This window comes from Notolepis coatsorum (genome assembly GCF_963971535.1).
Source record: "Notolepis coatsorum genome assembly, chromosome: 10".
Classification (NCBI taxonomy): domain Eukaryota; kingdom Metazoa; phylum Chordata; class Actinopteri; order Aulopiformes; family Paralepididae; genus Notolepis; species Notolepis coatsorum.
The window spans coordinates 117,041,029-117,059,413 of record NC_140174.1 but is presented as its reverse complement, the minus strand read 5'-3'; the positions used below and the strand labels follow the sequence as shown (position 1 = coordinate 117,059,413).

The window sequence follows — 18,385 nt, the reverse complement described above, 5'->3', positions numbered from 1 at the left end:
ATGGGTCTCCCAGTCCCTCCGCTCTGCAGTAAACAGACATCACTGATATAGAGTGTCTGGTCAGTAACATGGGTCTCCCAGTCCCTCCGCTCTGCAGTAAACAGTCATCACTGATATACAGAGTGTCTGGTCAGTAACATGGGTCTCCCAGTCCCTCCACTCTGCAGTAAACAGACATCACTGATACAGAGTGTCTGGTCAGTAACATGGGTCTCCCAGTCCCTCCGCTCTGCAGGAAACAGACATCACTGATATACAGAGTGTCTGGTCAGTAACATGGGTCTCCCAGTCCCTCCACTCTGCAGTAAACAGCCATCACTGATACAGAGTGTCTGGTCAGTAACATGGGTCTCCCAGTCCCTCCACTCTGCAGTAAACAGCCATCACTGATATAGAGTGTCTGGTCAGTAACATGGGTCTCCCAGTCTCTCCACTCTTTGCATTTTGTTTGCATTTTGCACTTTAGTTTTATATATTGTATATTTTTATAGTGTTTTGTCTTTATTTTTTTTTACTTTTTTACTGTATGGAGCACAATCTCAGGAGGCTCATACAGAACAAAGAATTTTACTGTAATGTACCTTATAAGTGACAAAACAAAACTTGAACTTGAACTTAAATCACTGGCCATTATTCCAACACATTTTTTCTCAATAAAAAGAGTGTTTGCAAAATAAATCAGAATAGTTTTTTTGTTGAAGTGCCCCTTTTAACCCTTTCACTGCTGCACTACCAAACGGTTAACCCTTTCACTGCCACACAACAGCAGGTTAACCCTTTCACTGCCACAGTGAAGTAGTGTGATAGTAAAGGGTTAACCTTCTGTAGTGTGGCAGTGAAAGGGTTAAGACATGTTTCCTTTCTCAAGGCTGTATCTGTCCCTTTGGTTCATAGTTTACATACGTTTACATTCATATTCATATTCTGGATACTAGCTAGTAGGGGTGCGTATTGTATGTTGTAATATTGCAGAACAGCCTCCACATTGCTTTCAGTTTAGCTGGTCGTCCGTACTAATACACATTAGCAGTATTAGGGGGTGGGAAACTGATGGGTGGGGATCGGGCGTTGTGGACAGCGACTCCTACAGGTCGGTTGGTGCGCCTGCGCAGTAGAATCAGGAAGCGATGGGGGCGGCGCCCCTCCAAAGCGCAGACCCCTAACACTGAAAGATTGCGCCGTGCAGGTGAAAAAATGCGACTGCTGTTACCTCGAGTATCGGAGGGGACTTGTGCTATGTATGACTTTGTCCACATTGCAGCCGGCTTGTGGGAGGCAAGAAACAGCGTTCAAGATAGGGGAGGGTTGAATTGGATGATACGAAATTGGGATGGGAGAAAAATAGAAAATGGGAGAAAAAGTGGATCAAAAAAAATAAACGGGATATGAGCTTATCCAGTCTATTATAAACGGGATATGAGCTTATCTAGTCTATTATAAACAGGATATGAGTTTATCCAGTCTATTATAAACAGGATATGAATTTATCTAGTCTATTATACGCAGGATGCGTGAATATTAAAGGCAACCAACTTGTGTTCAGCTTTTCTCTGATTGGCCACGACCCCACGCCGCTAGCCCGCCCCCTTTTGCCGCGAGCACAAGCGGCAGGAACCTTCAAGTTCCCTGGTGCAAAATAAATCTGGTAGTTGGTTTATGACGTTAATTAATAATAAACACTGTTAGGACTCTTAATAATAAACACTGTTAGGACTATCTGACTCTTACTAATAAACACTGTTAGGACTATAAACACTGTGCGGACTATCTGACTCTTAATAATAAACACTGTTAGGACTATCTCGATTGACGCGTCACTACTGTAACTAGAAACTCTGGGTGTCACTGTACATCAGTGTGGAACTGTACGCTGTAACGTTATATGTTATTTCGCCCGTGGAGGCTGCTGAAGCGCCAGCGGGGCGACGCGGTGGTTTGTCCCCGGCTTCCGTGCGCCGCCGCCGGCTTGACTCCAGCTCCAGCAGCAGCGGCCGTGCTCCGTTGTAGAAGCCCTTCAATGACAGCGCCCTCATATTTTGCGAATGCATAAACTATATCTTAAATTATGTGTCTAATATGGCTGTCGCTTATCAATGACTTCGCATAATTTAAGATATAGTTTATGCATTCGCAAAATATGAGAGCGCTGTCATTGAAGGGCTTCTACAACGGAGCACGGCCGCTGCTGCGTCAAGCCGGCGGCGGCGCACGGAAGCCGGGGACAAACCACAGCGTCGCCCCGCTGGCGCTTAGCCATAATTTAAGATATAGTTTATGCATTCGCAAAATATGAGAGCGCTGTCATTGAAGGGCTTCTACAACGGAGCACGGCCGCTGCTGCGGCCGGCGGCGGCGCACGGAAGCCGGGGACAAACCACCGCGTCGCCCCGCTGGCGCTTCAGCAGCCTCCACGGGCGAAATAACATATAACGTTACAACATAATCCCAACATAGATAGGAGGTGTACTGTATGTCAAATGTCGGTCATGTGGTGGAAGAGTTTAGCACAGTCACACAACAGAACACCAGTGTTTCTAGTAGATATGTTTATTAATATAAATAAACACCTCTGTCTGAACTGGTTCGACCACCAAATGATCCCAGCTCACTCTCTGCCGCGTCTGTCAACGAATAAGGGCGTGTGCTAGGGCGGTCACGTGGCCGTGTGGCCAATCAGAGAAACGCTGAACGAAAAGCTGAACACAAGTTGGTTGCCTTTAATATTCACGCAAACAGGATATGAGCTTATCCAGTCTATTAAAGTATAAACAGGATATGAGCTTATCCAGGCTTTTATAAACCGGATATGAGCTTATCTAGGCTATTATAGACAGGATATGAGTTTATCCAGGCTATTAAAGTATAAACAGGATATGAGCTTATCCATGCTATTATAAACAGGATATGAGCTTATCCAGGCTATTATAAACGGGATATTAGCTCATCCAGTCTATTATAAACCGCATATTAGCTCATCCAGTCTATTATAAACGGGATATTAGCTCATCCAGTCTATTATAAACGGGATATGAGCTTATCCAGGCTATTATAAATGGGATCATAGACGGAATACTCCTGAATAATCTTCGGAGGTCAATACTAGGACTCTTGAGCGTTGAGTGTTGCTGTTCCGTGTGGCGTTCCTCTCTGGTTCTGTATCTGCATGCTGACCGATCCTCTAGTCTCTCTCTTCTACACCTCCCAGCCCTGTCCCTCTGTCCCTCTGCCTCCTCTTTCTTCCATCTTCATCCCTCCTTCTTCCAGCCCTCCTCCTCCTCAGCAACCCCCTCTATGATCTGCGCCTGCTGTCTTCCTGTCACATGACTTCGGGCTGGCTGAGTGGTAAGAGCTTAAAGATAGAAGGCGCAATGCCCTCCGACCCCGCGGCGACCTCTGGGTGAGACAGCCCTGCTTGGTGCCTCACTTTTGGAATTCAGTAATGCTTCTTTCGAGGGGTTAAAGGGACACTTTCTACCTTAAACCTTTCACTACTACAAAGGGTTAACGCTTTCACTACCACAATACATAAGGTTATATTAGTCGTACTGGCGAATCGCGTCCTGCTCTTCGCCATCGAGATATACCTCATCTCCAGTACCTAGTGTACTCCATCAACGAATAAAAAACAATACACCCAGCACCTGCCAGGCCCCGCCCTAGTGACGTACTATATAGCACTAGGCGTGGTCACCACTCGCTCTTCCTCTATTTTCGTTTCCATCATAGCGGATGCGTGCACCCTATGCAACTAGTTGTCATGAAAAGTTTAGAGAAATTGCGTAATATTGAGTGCTTACTGGAGATTTGCCTACCCCTGGAATCTTCGCGGCATGTTCCAACGACACGTCGGGTCTATCCTGATGTTTCCTCGTCTTGTGGCAGCAGATCGAGGGACAGCGTGCGAGGTTTGGCTATCGAGCCGGCTCGTACACAGGTAAGCCCTGTGTCATCAGGCATTAATGCTAGTGTTAGTAATGCTGGTTGTTTTGTTACACAACCGAGTTGTGTGTCGGTGCCAGGGGCGGGATGTTTTGGTGAACGTTCCCCTGAAGTGGACGTTTTCCAGGTGATCCTGGAGCGCGCTGCTAACACTAATGCTATAATGCTGGGTCACTGTTCTAATGTTCCCCGCCGTGGGATGTTGCCGCTTTTCCCTCCTCTTAACCGGTTCATTAATGAAGGTCAGTCGGTACCTAATTGGGGGGGTTTTGCTGAGTCCTATTTATCCTTTTTACAGGTGAATGGGTTGACAACAGGGTGCAGGGCGGGTGTGCCGTGGCTAGGTAGCCAGGTAGCATCGATCCTGTGCCCCGGCGTGGTTGAACGGTGTCCCACCCGGAAGCCGACGCTTGAGAGCGAGTCGGCCCGGCGGGTGGCAGTATGGACTGATGAGAGTTATACTGCTACAGGATGGAAATTAGCGGCGGCCAGTGTTGTGGCTCAGCTGACTGTTTTTCTGTCCACATTAGCGTCGGGTAGTGGGGCTACAGGACCAGCCGACGCTGAAAACATTTTGCATGTTTTTGGTGTTATAGAGATCTTGAATCAGTCGCAAGCTATAACTGCGGGGAGGATTAACGCTTGTTAATAGGCATTTCTGGTTGGAGCAATCTTCTCTTGGGGAAGAAGAAAGGTTTTCTCTCCTCACGGCTCCTTTTTCCACAGAGGGACTCTTTGGTCGTTCTGCGGAGACGCAGGCGGGGTATCACGTTGATGCCTCCCACTCCCCCGAGATCGGCAGTGGTCTGCAAAGAAGAGGCGCGCGTGATTTGGGTGGTAGCAATATCACTGCAGGGCTACGGTGTGTAGGAACCCATGGGGTCCTCACGCCTTGCATGTCTGGCTGCGGAACAACTCCTCAGCATGCTCTAGAGGGGTGTTCAGTGGGGGAGCGTGTGTCAACTAGTTTGATGGCAGCTTCAAACCGGCCCTTTCTGTCGGGGTCCCCCCTTGGGTGCGACCGCCCTGTCCGCTTTGGCGGGTTCAGAGGCTACGCACAGCGTGAGGGACCGGGCCACCTATCTGCTGTTCCTTTGCGGCCCAGCGTCAGTTGACGGCGGGTGCGCTCTGGGATTATTATCACATATGGCGACAAGAATGCCGTTTGTTGAGATGGGTAGAGAGAACGTTGAGGCTGGGGCTTGTTTTGCAGTTTGCACAACCCCACCCTCCGTTCTCCGGTTTGGTGCAGACCCTATTATCAGGGTCAGCAGCAGTAACAGCTCTGGCCGACGAGATCCAATCTCTGTTGGCGAAGCAGGCCGTAGTCGCGGTCCCGAGAGAGGACGCGATGTCAGGCATCTACTCCCGTTATTTTCTGCTGCCCAAAAAAACGGGAGGGGTCAGACCTATACTGGATCTGTCCGCGTTCAATCGTCTGATTGTGGCGAGACCATTCAGAATGTTGACCGTCAAACACCTGCTACTTGCTGTCAGGGTGGGAGACTGGTTCACCTCCATAGACCTGAAGGATGCGTATTTTCACATCCCGATTTTCCCTCCTCACAGGAAATACCTACGGTTCCTGTTTCAGGGCGTAGCGTACGAATACCAGAGGTTGCCGTTCGGCTATTCTCTGGCTCCCCGCACATTCACCAAGTGCGTAGAGACTGCGCTGAAGCCTCTACGTCATCAGGGGATATGAATTCTATTCTATCTCGACGACATTCTGCTCCTCAGCCGGTCGGAGGAGGTCGCCAGGTCTCATACCAGGCTGGTGGTGGAATTCCTCACCAAGCTGGGTTTTGCTGTGAACTGGAAGAAGAGTACGCCTCTTCCCAGTCAACAGGTGGAGTACTTGTGCTTGACTCTGAGGTCAAGACCCATGATTGTAACCCTCTCGGAGCAACGGAGGGTGTCTATCCTCCACGCGCTCGGGGGTTTCCGTCCTGGAAAGACGGTCACGGCGCTGCAAGTGATGCGCCTGCTCAGTATGATGGCATCTGCTCACGCGGTGGTCCCTCTTGGCCTCCTCTTCATGAGGAGGATACAGAGGTGGTTCTCCAGTATGAGAATAGACTCGGTGAGGGACAAATGGAAACGGTTGACGGTTCCTTTGTCAATATGGGGGGAACTCGCCCATTGGAGGAGGCCTGGTATCCTCACCAATGGGGTCCCCATGGGCAGCAGGCGTTCACACGTCACGGTCTTCACCGACGCTTCCCTCACGGGTTGGGGAGGGACGTGTCGGACCGACGCAGTGGGGGGCAGCTGGACGATCCATGCTGCCCGGTCTACCCTGCACATCAATGTGTTGGAATTGAGGGCGGTCCACGTTATGGTCAGAACGGACAGTATGACGGCAGTGGCGTATATCAACAGGCAGGGTGGAACACGCTCCACCCGTCTGCACCGGGCGGCGGTCGAACTCTGGCTATGGGCATCTCGCAGTCTGCGCAGTCTGACGGCGCTCCACATCCCTGGCAAGGAGAATGTGGGTGCGGATATGATGTCTCGGGGCGGTCCTCGTCGCGACGAGTGGGAACTGCGCCAAGACATAGTCAGGCAGATCTGGGATCGCTTCGGGGAAGCTTCAGTGGATCTGTTTGCGAGCAGACAATCTCACAAGTGCCCCTTGTGGTTCTCGGTCAGTCGGGAAAACAATCCTCCCTTGGGGGTGGATGCCTTCTCTATGTATCCATGGCCGCCCGGGCTTCTGTACGCCTTTCCCCCCATACAACTGTTGAGTCAGTTGTTGTAGCGGGTACGGAGGGAGCGCAGGACCGTGATCCTGGTTGCGCCGGACCGGGGCACAGCTGTGTGGTTCCCGGTCCTGATCCAGCTACTGGTAGCCCCGCCGTGGCCTGTTCCTTGGTCGGCGAGGGCCCTCTCTCAAGCGTACGGGTCGCTGTTTCAGCCCCCGGTGAGGCGCCAACCTCTGATGGTTTGGCTGGTGAGAGGGTGAGTCTGGAGAGGATGGACCCTTCTGTGGTTGACACCATCCGGAATGCGCGTGCTCCCTCCACTATTGCGCTTTACGCTGGTAGGTGGCGTATGTTCCAAGAGTGGTGTAAGGCGGGGGGCAGGGACCCGGTGTCCTGCCCCCTGGATGCTGTCCTTATTTTCCTTCAGTCTCTCCTTGATGGACTGTCGGCTTCGACGGTGAGGGTATATGCGGCGGCTATATCCTCTTATCATGAGGGGTTTGAGGGTGTTGTATTGTTCAGCCACCCTCTTGTGAAGCGTTTCCTGCTTGGCGTTCGACACCTTAAGCCGGTGAAACGCTCTTTGGCTCAGAGCTGGGATCTTCAATTGGTCCTCGGTCGGTTGTCCTTGGCCCCGTTTGAGCCTCTTGAGCAAGCGCCGTTGGAACAGCTGTCATTCAAGACTGCGTTTTTGCTGGCCATCACCTCCGCTAAACGCGTGGGTTAGCTTTGTTCTCTCTCGGTGCGGCCCGAGTGTCTGTCTATTCGTTCCGATAGCGGTGCCACTCTGCGGCCTAATCCAGCCTTCGTGCCAAAAAATATCCGGAGTTCTTTCCGCTCCAGGGATATTATGGTTCAGGCGTTTCATCCGCCTCCTCACGCTAGTGAGTTGGAGGCGGGCCTTCACCTGTCATGTCCGGTCCGGGATTTGGGGATTTACCTCAGCCGTACTCAGGGCCTCAGGGCTACCGATCAGCTCTTTGTCTGTTACGGTGGCTCTCGTGCTGGTAAGGCACTGTCGAAACAGCGCCTGTCACATTGGTTGTGCGAGGGCATTGCCCTTTGCTACACGTTGGCCGGGCTGGCTCCCCCTGGGGGCGTCAGGGCGCACTCCACTCGTTCTGTCCCAGGCGGTTCTGAGGTCTGGGACCTCTCCTGCTTCCCGCCCTTTGGTGGGGTAGCAGGAGTGTGTGGGTGTGGGCCACAATGTGTTGTGTCACACGTGGTTCCGCCTGTGCTGTGCGTTCAAGAGGTTCTAGTTCCCTCTTGTTCGCACTCGGGTGGAGTTGACTGCCGCCCCCTCTTCATTAGGAAGGATGGGGTGACGGGACTCCCCTCCCCCCTGATGTGGGCTTCCGGGTCCTCAGGGGGTGCATTTGTCGGTCCTCGCGTCTGCTCTGTCCCCATATCTCGATGGCGAAGAGCAGGACGCGATTCGCCAGTACAACTAATATAACGATAGGTTATGTATATAACCAAGTTATATGAGTACTGGCTGAGCGTCCTGCTCTTAGCTTGCCCTGAGGTCCCTTGGGGAAACTTTTCTTTGGAAACGTTTTTTTCCGAGGAAGAGCGAGTGGTGACCACGCCTAGTGCTATATAGTACGTCACTAGGGCGGGGCCTGGCAGGTGCTGGGTGTATTGTTTTTTATTCGTTGATGGAGTACACTAGGTACTGGAGATGAGGTATATCTCGATGGCGAAGAGCAGGACGCTCAGCCAGTACTCATATAACTAGGTTATATACATAACCTATCGTTAACCCTTTCACTACCACACTATAAAGGGTTAACACTTTCACTACCACACTACAGAAGGTTAACCTTTCACTACCACGCTTTCACTACCACTCTACAGACGATTAACCCTTTCACTACCACACTACAGACGGTTAACCCTTTCACTACCACACTACAAAAGATGAACCCTTTCACTACCACACTACAGAAGGTTAACCTTTCACTACCACACTACAAAGGGTTAGGTTAACCCTTTCACTACCACACTACATAAGGTTAACCCTTTCACTACCACACTACAGAAGGTTACGGTGCTACTTCTGGCCACACCCCAGGCTCTGCCAAGAGAGGTCTGGAGAAATTCACAGTAAAATAAGGTACTAAATTCCAACACACACATCAGACAGAAATATTTTTTTTTAAAGAAATGCACGAGAGGCTTTAATAGGACTGCCACTAAAGTCTGGCAGCAAGCAGGGCATAGAGCGCTGGTGTTCTGACATGACGACCCTCCCTTCTTTTGTAGTTTCCTTGGTGTTCTGACATGACGACCCTCCCTTCTTTTGTAGTTTCCTTGGTGTTCTGACCTGACGACCCTCCCTTCTTTTGTAGTTTCCTTGGTGTTCTGACGTGAAGACCCTCCCTTCTTTTGTAGTTTCCTTGGTGTTCTGACCTGACGACCCTCCCTTCTTTTGTAGTTTCCTTGGTGTTCTGACGTGAAGACCCTCCCTTCTTTTGTAGTTTCCTTGGTGTTCTGACCTGACGACCCTCCCTTCTTTTGTAGTTTCCTTGGTGTTCTGACGTGAAGACCCTCCCTTCTTTTGTAGTTTCCTTGGTGTTCTGACCTGACGACCCTCCCTTCTTTTGTAGTTTCCTTTGTGTTCTGACCTGACGACCCTCCCTTCTTTTGTAGTTTCCTTGGTGTTCTGACGTGAAGACCCTCCCTTCTTTTGTAGTTTCCTTGGTGTTCTGACCTGACGACCCTCCCTTCTTTTGTAGTTTCCTTGGTGTTCTGACGTGAAGACCCTCCCTTCTTTTTTTTCTTTTTTTAAATCTACTTTTTCTCCCCATTTTCAATTTTTCTCCCATCCCAATTTCGTATTATCTAATTCTACCCTCCCCTGTCTCGAACGTTGTTAGACCATGCCTCCCACTGGTCGGCTGCAATGTGGACCAAGCCTTGCATCACGTGTCCCCTCCGGTACACGATGAGGCAGCTGTCGCATCTTTTCACCTGCACAGCGCGATCTCTCAGCGGCGAGGAGTAACGCATGGGAGGGACACGCTGCCCCCGTTGCTTCCTGATTCTGCTGTACAGGCGCACCAACCGACCTGTAGGAGTCGCTGTCCACAACGTCCGATCCCCACCCAACGGCTTTCCCATCCCCTAATACTGCCAATTGTATTAGTATGAACAACCAGCCAAGCCGGAAGCAACGCCGAGAGCTGGGCTCGAACCCAGCATCTCCTGCGTTAGTGGCGAGCGCCTTGCCCACTGCACCACTTAGCGCCAAGACCCTCCCTTCTTTTGTAGTTTCCTTGGTGTTCTGACCTGACGACCCTCCCTTCTTTTGTAGTTTCCTTGGTGTTCTGACTTGACGACCCTCCCTTCTTTTGTAGTTTCCTTGGTGTTCTGACTTGACGACCCTCCCTTCTTTTGTAGTTTCCTTGGTGTTCTGACCTGACGACCCTCCCTTCTTTTGTAGTTTCCTTGGTGTTCTGACCTGATGACCCTCCCTTCTTTTGAAGCTCTGTAGAAACACAACCAAAACACAATGGAAACGTCTGATTTCACCGGCGTAAAACAAACCTTTTACTCACAACCAAAACACAACGGTAACGTCTGATTTCACCGGCGTAAAACAAACCTTTTACTCAGAACCAAAACATAACGGAAACGTCTGATTTCACCGGCGTAAAACAAACCTTTCACTCATCTACACTTTATCTTTAGCTGTCATATAGAGGCAGTCCTTGTGTTGCCTATACTCAATTTATACCTACAGTACCTACTGCTTTCACGGTCTACAACTGCCGTCGTTGGCACTCAAAGTGTTAATGCCAATATCGGTAGGCCGATAATATCGGACATCCCTAACTGTAATCATAATAATCATAACTACCTACCTCATACTATAGTCTACCGATATACGCTGTATGATAGCATGTACAATAGTGCTGTATATATGTACCAAATATATATGTATATGTTTATATTTACTGCATATACTGCATATAATCATTTTATAAACCTACTTATACACCAGCATATAACCCACTCTTTATGATAGCATGTACAATATATATATATATATATTCCTACTGTATATATATATATATATATATATCTATGCACATCTGTCTGTACATGCCTGCATATAATCCTTGTTACACATATGCAGATAGATACTATATTTATATCTGTACTTATCCCTTAACTTCTCTTACTAGTTATGCTGCTGGCCAGTACTGTATGACTCCGGTAACTAACTACCATAGTGTCTTTATACCTGTATCACTGTACATATTATTACTACAACTCTGTACATACATCGGATTAGCACTATTACTCAGTAGTACTCATTTGTATAATAATAATAATAATAATAATGGCTTGGATTTATATAGCGCTCTTCATGACACCCAGAGCGCTTCACAGAGTCCATTATTCGTTCATACACAGTCATCCCGGTGGTGGTAAGCTACAATTGCAGCCAGAGCTGCCCTGAGGCAGACTCACGGAAGCGTGGCGAATAATCATCGCCTACGGCCCCTCCGACCACCACCAACATTCATTCACATGCATACACATTCATATATGTTATATCCAGTTTAATCACCTGTACATTGTATATTACTATTGCACTCTGGTTGGATGCCAAGCCTCCCTTCGCTGTACTGTACTGTACATTTGAATCTAATCTACTTTAATTTGAACACATTTTGAGGTCAAAGATCCAATCCAAACAAAAATGAAATTTTAAATGTTTTAATAAACATGAAGGAAAGCAGAAGTGGAGCCACGTTGTTGACCCCGTTCTCTTGTGTGTCTCTGACCCGTCTCCGCCCTCCTCCTCCCCAGCGTGCGGCGGTGGCTACGCGGAGCCCGATATCACCCAGTGCACCCCGCACCAGTGTTTCAATAACAACGCTCCCCACTACGCCGAGACGGACATTGTGCGCCTGCAGGGCGTCACCGGCAGCAACATGTACGCTGTGCCCGCCCTCACCGTGGACTCGCTGACCCGGAAGGACATCTCCGCCGCCGAGTTCCCACGGCAGCAGCTGGTGTTCCGCGAGAAGCTGGGGGAGGGGCAGTTTGGAGAGGTGAGAAGCTGGGGGAGGGGCAGTTTGGAGAGGTGAGAAGCTGGGGGAGGGGCAGTTTGGAGAGGTGAGAAGCTGGGGGAGGGGCAGTTTGGAGAGGTGAGAAGCTGGGGGAGGGGCAGTTTGGAGAGGTGAGAAGCTGGGGGAGGGGCAGTTTGGAGAGGTGAGAAGCTGGGGGAGGGGCAGTTTGGAGAGGTGAGAAGCTGGGGGAGGGGCAGTTTGGAGAGGTGAGAAGCTGGGGGAGGGGCAGTTTGGAGAGGTGAGAAGCTGGGGGGGGGGGGGCAGTTTGGAGAGGTGAGAAGCTGGGGGAGGGGCAGTTTGGAGAGGTGAGAAGCTGGGGGAGGGGCAGTTTGGAGAGGTGAGAAGCTGGGGGAGGGGCAGTTTGGAGAGGTGAGAAGCTGGGGGAGGGGCAGTTTGGAGAGGTGAGAAGCTGGGGGAGGGGCAGTTTGGAGAGGTGAGAAGCTGGAGGAGGGGCAGTTTGGAGAGGTGAGAAGCTGGGGGAGGGGCAGTTTGGAGAGGTGAGAAGCTGGGGGAGGGGCAGTTTGGAGAGGTGAGAAGCTGGGGGAGGGGCAGTTTGGAGAGGTGAGAAGCTGGGGGAGGGGCAGTTTGGAGAGGTGAGGCGCTTCCTTCGAAGGGTTGAAGGGACACTTTGCACTATTACACTACAAATGGTTAACCCTTTCACTATTGCACTACAAATGGTTAACCCTTTCACTACCACACTACATAAGGTTAACCCTTTCACTGCCACACTACAGAAGGTTAACCCTTTCACTACCACACTACAGAAGGTTGACCCTTTCACTACCACACTACAGACGGTTAACCCTTTCACTACCACACTACAAATGGTTAACCCTTTTACGAACACACTACCAAGGGTTAACCCTTTAACTATTACACTACATAAGGTTAACCCTTTCACTACCACACTACAGAAGGTTGACCCTTTCACTACCACACTACAGACGGTTAACCCTTTCACTACCACACTACAAATGGTTAACCCTTTTACGAACACACTACCAAGGGTTAACCCTTTAATTATTACACTACATAAGGTTAACCCTTTCACTACCAAACTGCAGACGGTTAACCCTTTCACTACCACACTACAGAAGGTTAACCCTTTTACTAACACAATACCAAGGGTTAACCCTTTCACTACCACACTACAAAGGGTTATCCATGTCACTACCACACTACAGAAGGTTAACCCTTTCACTACCTCACTACAAAAGCTTAACACTTTCACTACCACACTACAGCCGGTTAACCCTTTCACTACCACACTACAGAAGGTTAACCATTTCACTACCACACTACAAATGGTTAACCCTTTTACTAACACACTACTAAGGGTTAACCCTTTCACTAGTACACTACTTAAGGTTAACCCTTTCACTACCTCACTACAGAAGGTTAACACTTTCACTACCACACTACAGATGGTTAACCCTTTCACTACCATACTACAGAAGGTTAACCCTTTCACTACCTCACTACAGAAGCTTAACCCTTTCACTCCCGCTATCTCTGTCTCTCTATCCTCTCGCTCTCTCTCTCCCCCTCCCTCTCTCTCTCTCTCTCTCTCCCCTCTCTCTCTCCTCCCCCCTTCCCTCTCTCTGTCTCTCTCCCCCTCTCCTCTCTATCCCCCCTTCCCTCTCTATTCTTCTTCTTCTCTCTCTCCTCCCCCTTCTCTCTATCTGTCTGTTTCTCCCCCTCTCCCCATCTATCTCCTCTCTCCCCCCCCTTCCCTCTCTCTCTATCACACCCTTCCCCCTCTCGCTCTCCCCCCTTCCCTCTCTCTGTCTCTCTCTCATCTCCCCCTCTCTCTCTCCCACCCTTCCCTCTCTCTCCCCCCTTCCCTCTCTCTGTCTCTCTCTCCCCTCTCTCTCTCTATCTCTCTCCCTCCCTCCCCCCTCCCCTCTCTCTCCCCCTCCCCTCTCTCTCCCCCTCTCTCACCCTCTCTCTCCCCCTCCCCTCTCTCTCCCTCTCTCCCCCTCCCCTCTCTCTCTCCCTCTCTCTCTCTCTCCCCCTCCCCTCTCTCTCTCTCCCCCCTCCCCTCCCCCCCTCTCTCTCTCTCTATCTCTCTCTTTCACTATTACACTACATACGGTTAACCCTTTCACTACCACACTACAAATGGTTAACCCTTTTACTAACACACTACTAAGGGTTAACCCTTTCATTATTACACTACATATGGTTAACCCTTTCACTACCTCACTACAGAAGGTTAACACGTTCACTACCACACTACAGATGGTTAACCCTTTCACTCCCCCTCTCTCTGTCTCTCTATCCTCTAGCTCTCTCTCCCCCCTCCCCATCTCTCTCTCCCCTCTCTCTCTCTCTCCTCCCCCCTTCCCTCTCTCTCTCTGTCTCTCTATCCCCCCTTCCCTCTCTCTTCTTCTTCTCTCTCTCCTCCCCCTTCCCTCTATCTGTCTCTTTCTCCCCAACTCTCTCTTCTCTCCCCCCCTTCCCTCTCTCTCTCTCCCACCCGTCCCCCTCTCGCTGTCCCCCCTTCCCTCTCTCTGTCTCTCTCTCTCATCTCCCCCCTCTCTCTCTCTCCCACCCTTCCCTCTCTCTATCCCCCTTCCCTCTCTCTGTCTATCTCTCTCCTCTCTCTCCCTCCCTCCCCCCTCCTCTCTCTCTCTCTCTCTCTCTCTCTCTCTTTCACTATTACACTACATACGGTTAACACTTTTACTAAGACACTACTAAGGGTTAACCCTTTCACTATTACACTAAATCAAATCAAATCAAGTGTATTTGTAAGGCCCGACAACACACGTTAATGTCCCCATGGGCCGGACACGTCTTCTTTAAACAAGTCAAGAAGAAACATAACAATAAGTCAAGAACAAAACAAGAACACCATAAGGTCCAACAAATTTAAAATAAATGCAAAATAAATGAATGAATGCAAACACTCCCAGACATACCCCACGTGAAGGTAAGGAAAAACTCACTAAAACCTAATGCACCACCACCTCCAAGGCTCATTCTGATAGTGGCTTTGGCAAGTCAGATCACGCATCCATTTTCCTTTCACCAAAGTACAGACAGAGAATTAAAAGTACTCCCGTAGTCTCGCGAGAGGTGCAGAAATGGGATCTGACGTCAGAAGAGACGATCCGGTCAGTGTTTCACCACACAGACTGGATTGTGTTCCGCGACACAGATAACATTAATGCCTACACGGAGACAGTGCTGGACTATGTCTGTACTAGGGTGAAAGAAACAATCCCCACTACCAAAATGAAAGTTTACCCAAATCAAAAACCCTGGGTAGACAAATCCGTCCGTGAAGCTCTGAGAGAGCGCACCAAAGCATACAATGACGGCCTAGTGGCAGGCAACATGAATGACCACAAGGTGGCGCGACACAACGTAAGGAGGACAGTGTCAGAGGCCAAACGGCGCTACAGGGATAAAATTGAACTCCAGTTTGAACAAGCTGACTCTAGAGCTATGTGGCAGGGGCTCAAAACGATGACAGACTACAAAGGCGCCTCCCTCAAACTGAACAGTGACATCTCCTTAGCAAACGACCTCAATACCTTCTATGCGAGGTTTGATGCTGGTAATAACAACACCAGCTCACAAGCCTCGGCAATGGGGGGGGGGGATCGGCTGCTGATGGAGGCGCAGTGTTCAGGGTAACAGAGCATGAGGTGAGGCGGACCTTTAAAAAAGTGAATATCAGGAAGGCAGCAGGTCCGGACGGCATCCCCGGCCGCGTCCTAAAAGTCTGTGCCGACCAACTGGCCCCAGTATTCACTGACATATTTAACCTGTCCTTAGAACAGGCTGTCATCCCCACCTGCCTGAAGAAGTCCACTATTATCCCTGTACCCAAAAAATCCAAGCCTGCTTGCCTCAACGACTACCGCCCTGTAGCTCTCACCTCCATAGCCATGAAGTGCTTTGAGAAGCTAGTAAAGGGCTACATCTGCTCCTCCCTCCCCATCAACATGGACCCCCTGCAATTTGCATACCGCCCCAACAGGTCCACGGAGGACGCCATATCCCATGTGCTGCACACAGCAGCATCACACCTGGACAAGAGGCAGGGGAACTATGTGAGAATGCTATTCATCGACTACAGCTCGGCATTCAATACCATAGTCCCCTCCATACTCATAGCCAAGCTCAGGGACCTGGGCTTGGGCTATGACCTCTGCCAGTGGGTCTTGGACTTCCTGACTGGCAGACCCCAGGTGGTGAGAGCAGGCAACTGCACCTCCTCATCCATCACCCTCAACATAGGGGCCCCCCAGGGCTGTGTTCTGAGTCCCCTCCTCTACTCCCTGTACACACACAACTGTGTGGCTCAGCGGAGTAGCAATACAATCGTCAAATTTGCTGACGACACAGTGGTGGTGGGCCTGATCTCTGCCAACGACGAGAGGGCCTACCTGGAAGAGGTCAAGGTCCTGGCGGGATGGTGCCAGGAAAACAGCCTCTCCCTGAACGTCAGCAAAACAAAGGAGATGATTGTGGACTTCAGGAGGTCGGGGGTCAAGGACTACAGCCCCCTCAGCATCGACGGGGCACCGGTTGAGAGAGTCAACAGCTTCAAGTACCTCGGAGCCTACATATCCGAGGACTTGACATGGACCACACACATTAACAGTGTGGTGAAGAAGGCACGACAACGCCTCTACTTCCTCAGGCGCCTAAGGAAGTTCCAAGTCAGCCAGAAGATCCTTAAGAACTTCTACTCATGTACAATAGAGAGCATCTTGACCGGCAACATCACCTCCTGGTTTGGGAATAGCACTGCAAAAGACCAAAGCAGACTACAAAGAGTGACACGTTCAGCCGAACGCACAATTGGAGGGGGGCTCCCCACCCTCCAGAACATTTACTACAAGCGTTGCAAGGGCAAGGCTAAGAGAATCATTAAAGACTCCAGCCACCCGAACAACTGCCTCTTCGAACTGCTGCGGTCAGGCAAGCGATACAGGAGTCTCAAGGCGAGCACAGAAAGACTCAGAAGTAGCTTCTATCCCCAGGCCATCAGGCTGCTAAACGAACAATGAATGAACACTACACAACAACAACCACCAAACGCACATAGCACACACATCCACACGCACACACTCACTTTAAACAAACACACTGTAGCACCCACTCCACACACTTTATAGCACACACCCACTTTAAACAAACACACTGTAGCACCCACTCCCCACACTTTATATTTATGGATGAAGGATTGCACTACAACTCGTACACCTTACTGTAAATTGTACCTAAAATTGTACCTCATCCCATTTCTGCTTTGCACTAGATAGTACTGTACATTAGTACACTGCATAGTATTGTGTATTGTATATTATATGGTAACTCAGAACATTGTACATATGTCTATACCGAAAACTGTGACCTCATTTTCTTCTTCTAAATTCATGCTATATTATGTTATTATGTTATTTGATACTATCTTGTCTAGCACAGTCTCTGGAGCGTAACAGTAAGAAGCATTTTGTATGAAAGTATTCTGTACTTCTGTATGACAACTATTAAAGAACTTGAACTTGAAGTGTGGAGGAGAGAAACCTTAGAAGGGCCATTCAAGGGGGGATCTCCCTTCTAAGATGTCGGTGATAGTAGTGTTGCAGACGGACAGTTGGTAAGCATGCACTCATGTGTGTAGTGAAGTGACACTACATAAGGTTAACCCTTTCACTATCTCACTACAGAAGGTTAACACTCACTACCACACTACAGATGGTTAACCCTTTCACTACCATACTACAAAGGGTTAACCCTTTCACTACCACACTACAGAGGGTTAACCTCTCACTACCACACTACAAATGGTTAACCCTTTTACTAACACACTACGACTGGTTAACCCTTTCACTATTACACTACATAAGGTTAACACTTTCACTGCCACACTACAGACGGTTAACCCTTTCACTACCACACTACAAAGGGTTAACCCTTTTACTACCACACTACCAAGGGTTAACCCTTTCACTACCACACTACAGAAGGTTAAAAACTCTTCTGAGTCGACGGGCTTGTTTGCACCCGTCTGCGGAGAACAAAATAATTTAGAATGTCTCCCAAATGCTCAAAACGTACACCTTTTCAGAAATCGATAAAAATTGAAAAATGACAATTTTGAGTGCTTTGAGATGTAATCTATATGTCTCCTTACTTGCTAAACATAATACGACTTTGTTGAAGTGCCACTGACTACAGTGACCCTTTTTGTATTGACATCCTGTTCTCTCTCTGTCTTGTGGCACTTGGACAAGTGACCTCTGTACCTAGGCACTGCAAAAAAGACTGCTCCCTCTGTGTTTAAAAGCGAAGCAATGTGTGATGTAGTATATTAAGCATTAACATATATAAATAGAGGATTAAATATATGTTTATTGTATATGCTGAAGGACCATATATTATCTTGTATATCACAGCAGTGCAATTGTTCCGTTCCCTGTTAATGCTGGGTGCTTCAGGACTGTGTGTGTGCGTCCCTCCCCCGAACAGGGCACATTCCAGAGTGAGGAGCTCGTCCAAGGACAATTGTGCTCTGTGCCTACAAGATAATGCATCACTAAGTTATGTCACTGTGTTTCACTCAGGAATAACTAAAATGATCAGTGTATGTTGAGTGCACATGTTAAATAAACTAGAAAGTATAATTGATAC

At 49.3% G+C, this 18,385-nt stretch overlaps 1 protein-coding gene across 1 annotated transcript in view; it reads left to right on the top strand.

Moving 5' to 3' along the window:
- Window positions 1–18,385, top strand: part of ddr2l (discoidin domain receptor family, member 2, like) — a 230,020-nt gene that overhangs the window by 153,535 nt on the left and 58,100 nt on the right. The window contains exon 12 of the mRNA XM_084323157.1: window positions 11,466–11,710. Coding sequence (XP_084179283.1) covers window positions 11,466–11,710 — 245 coding nt within the window. The remainder of the gene's footprint in view (window positions 1–11,465; window positions 11,711–18,385) is intronic.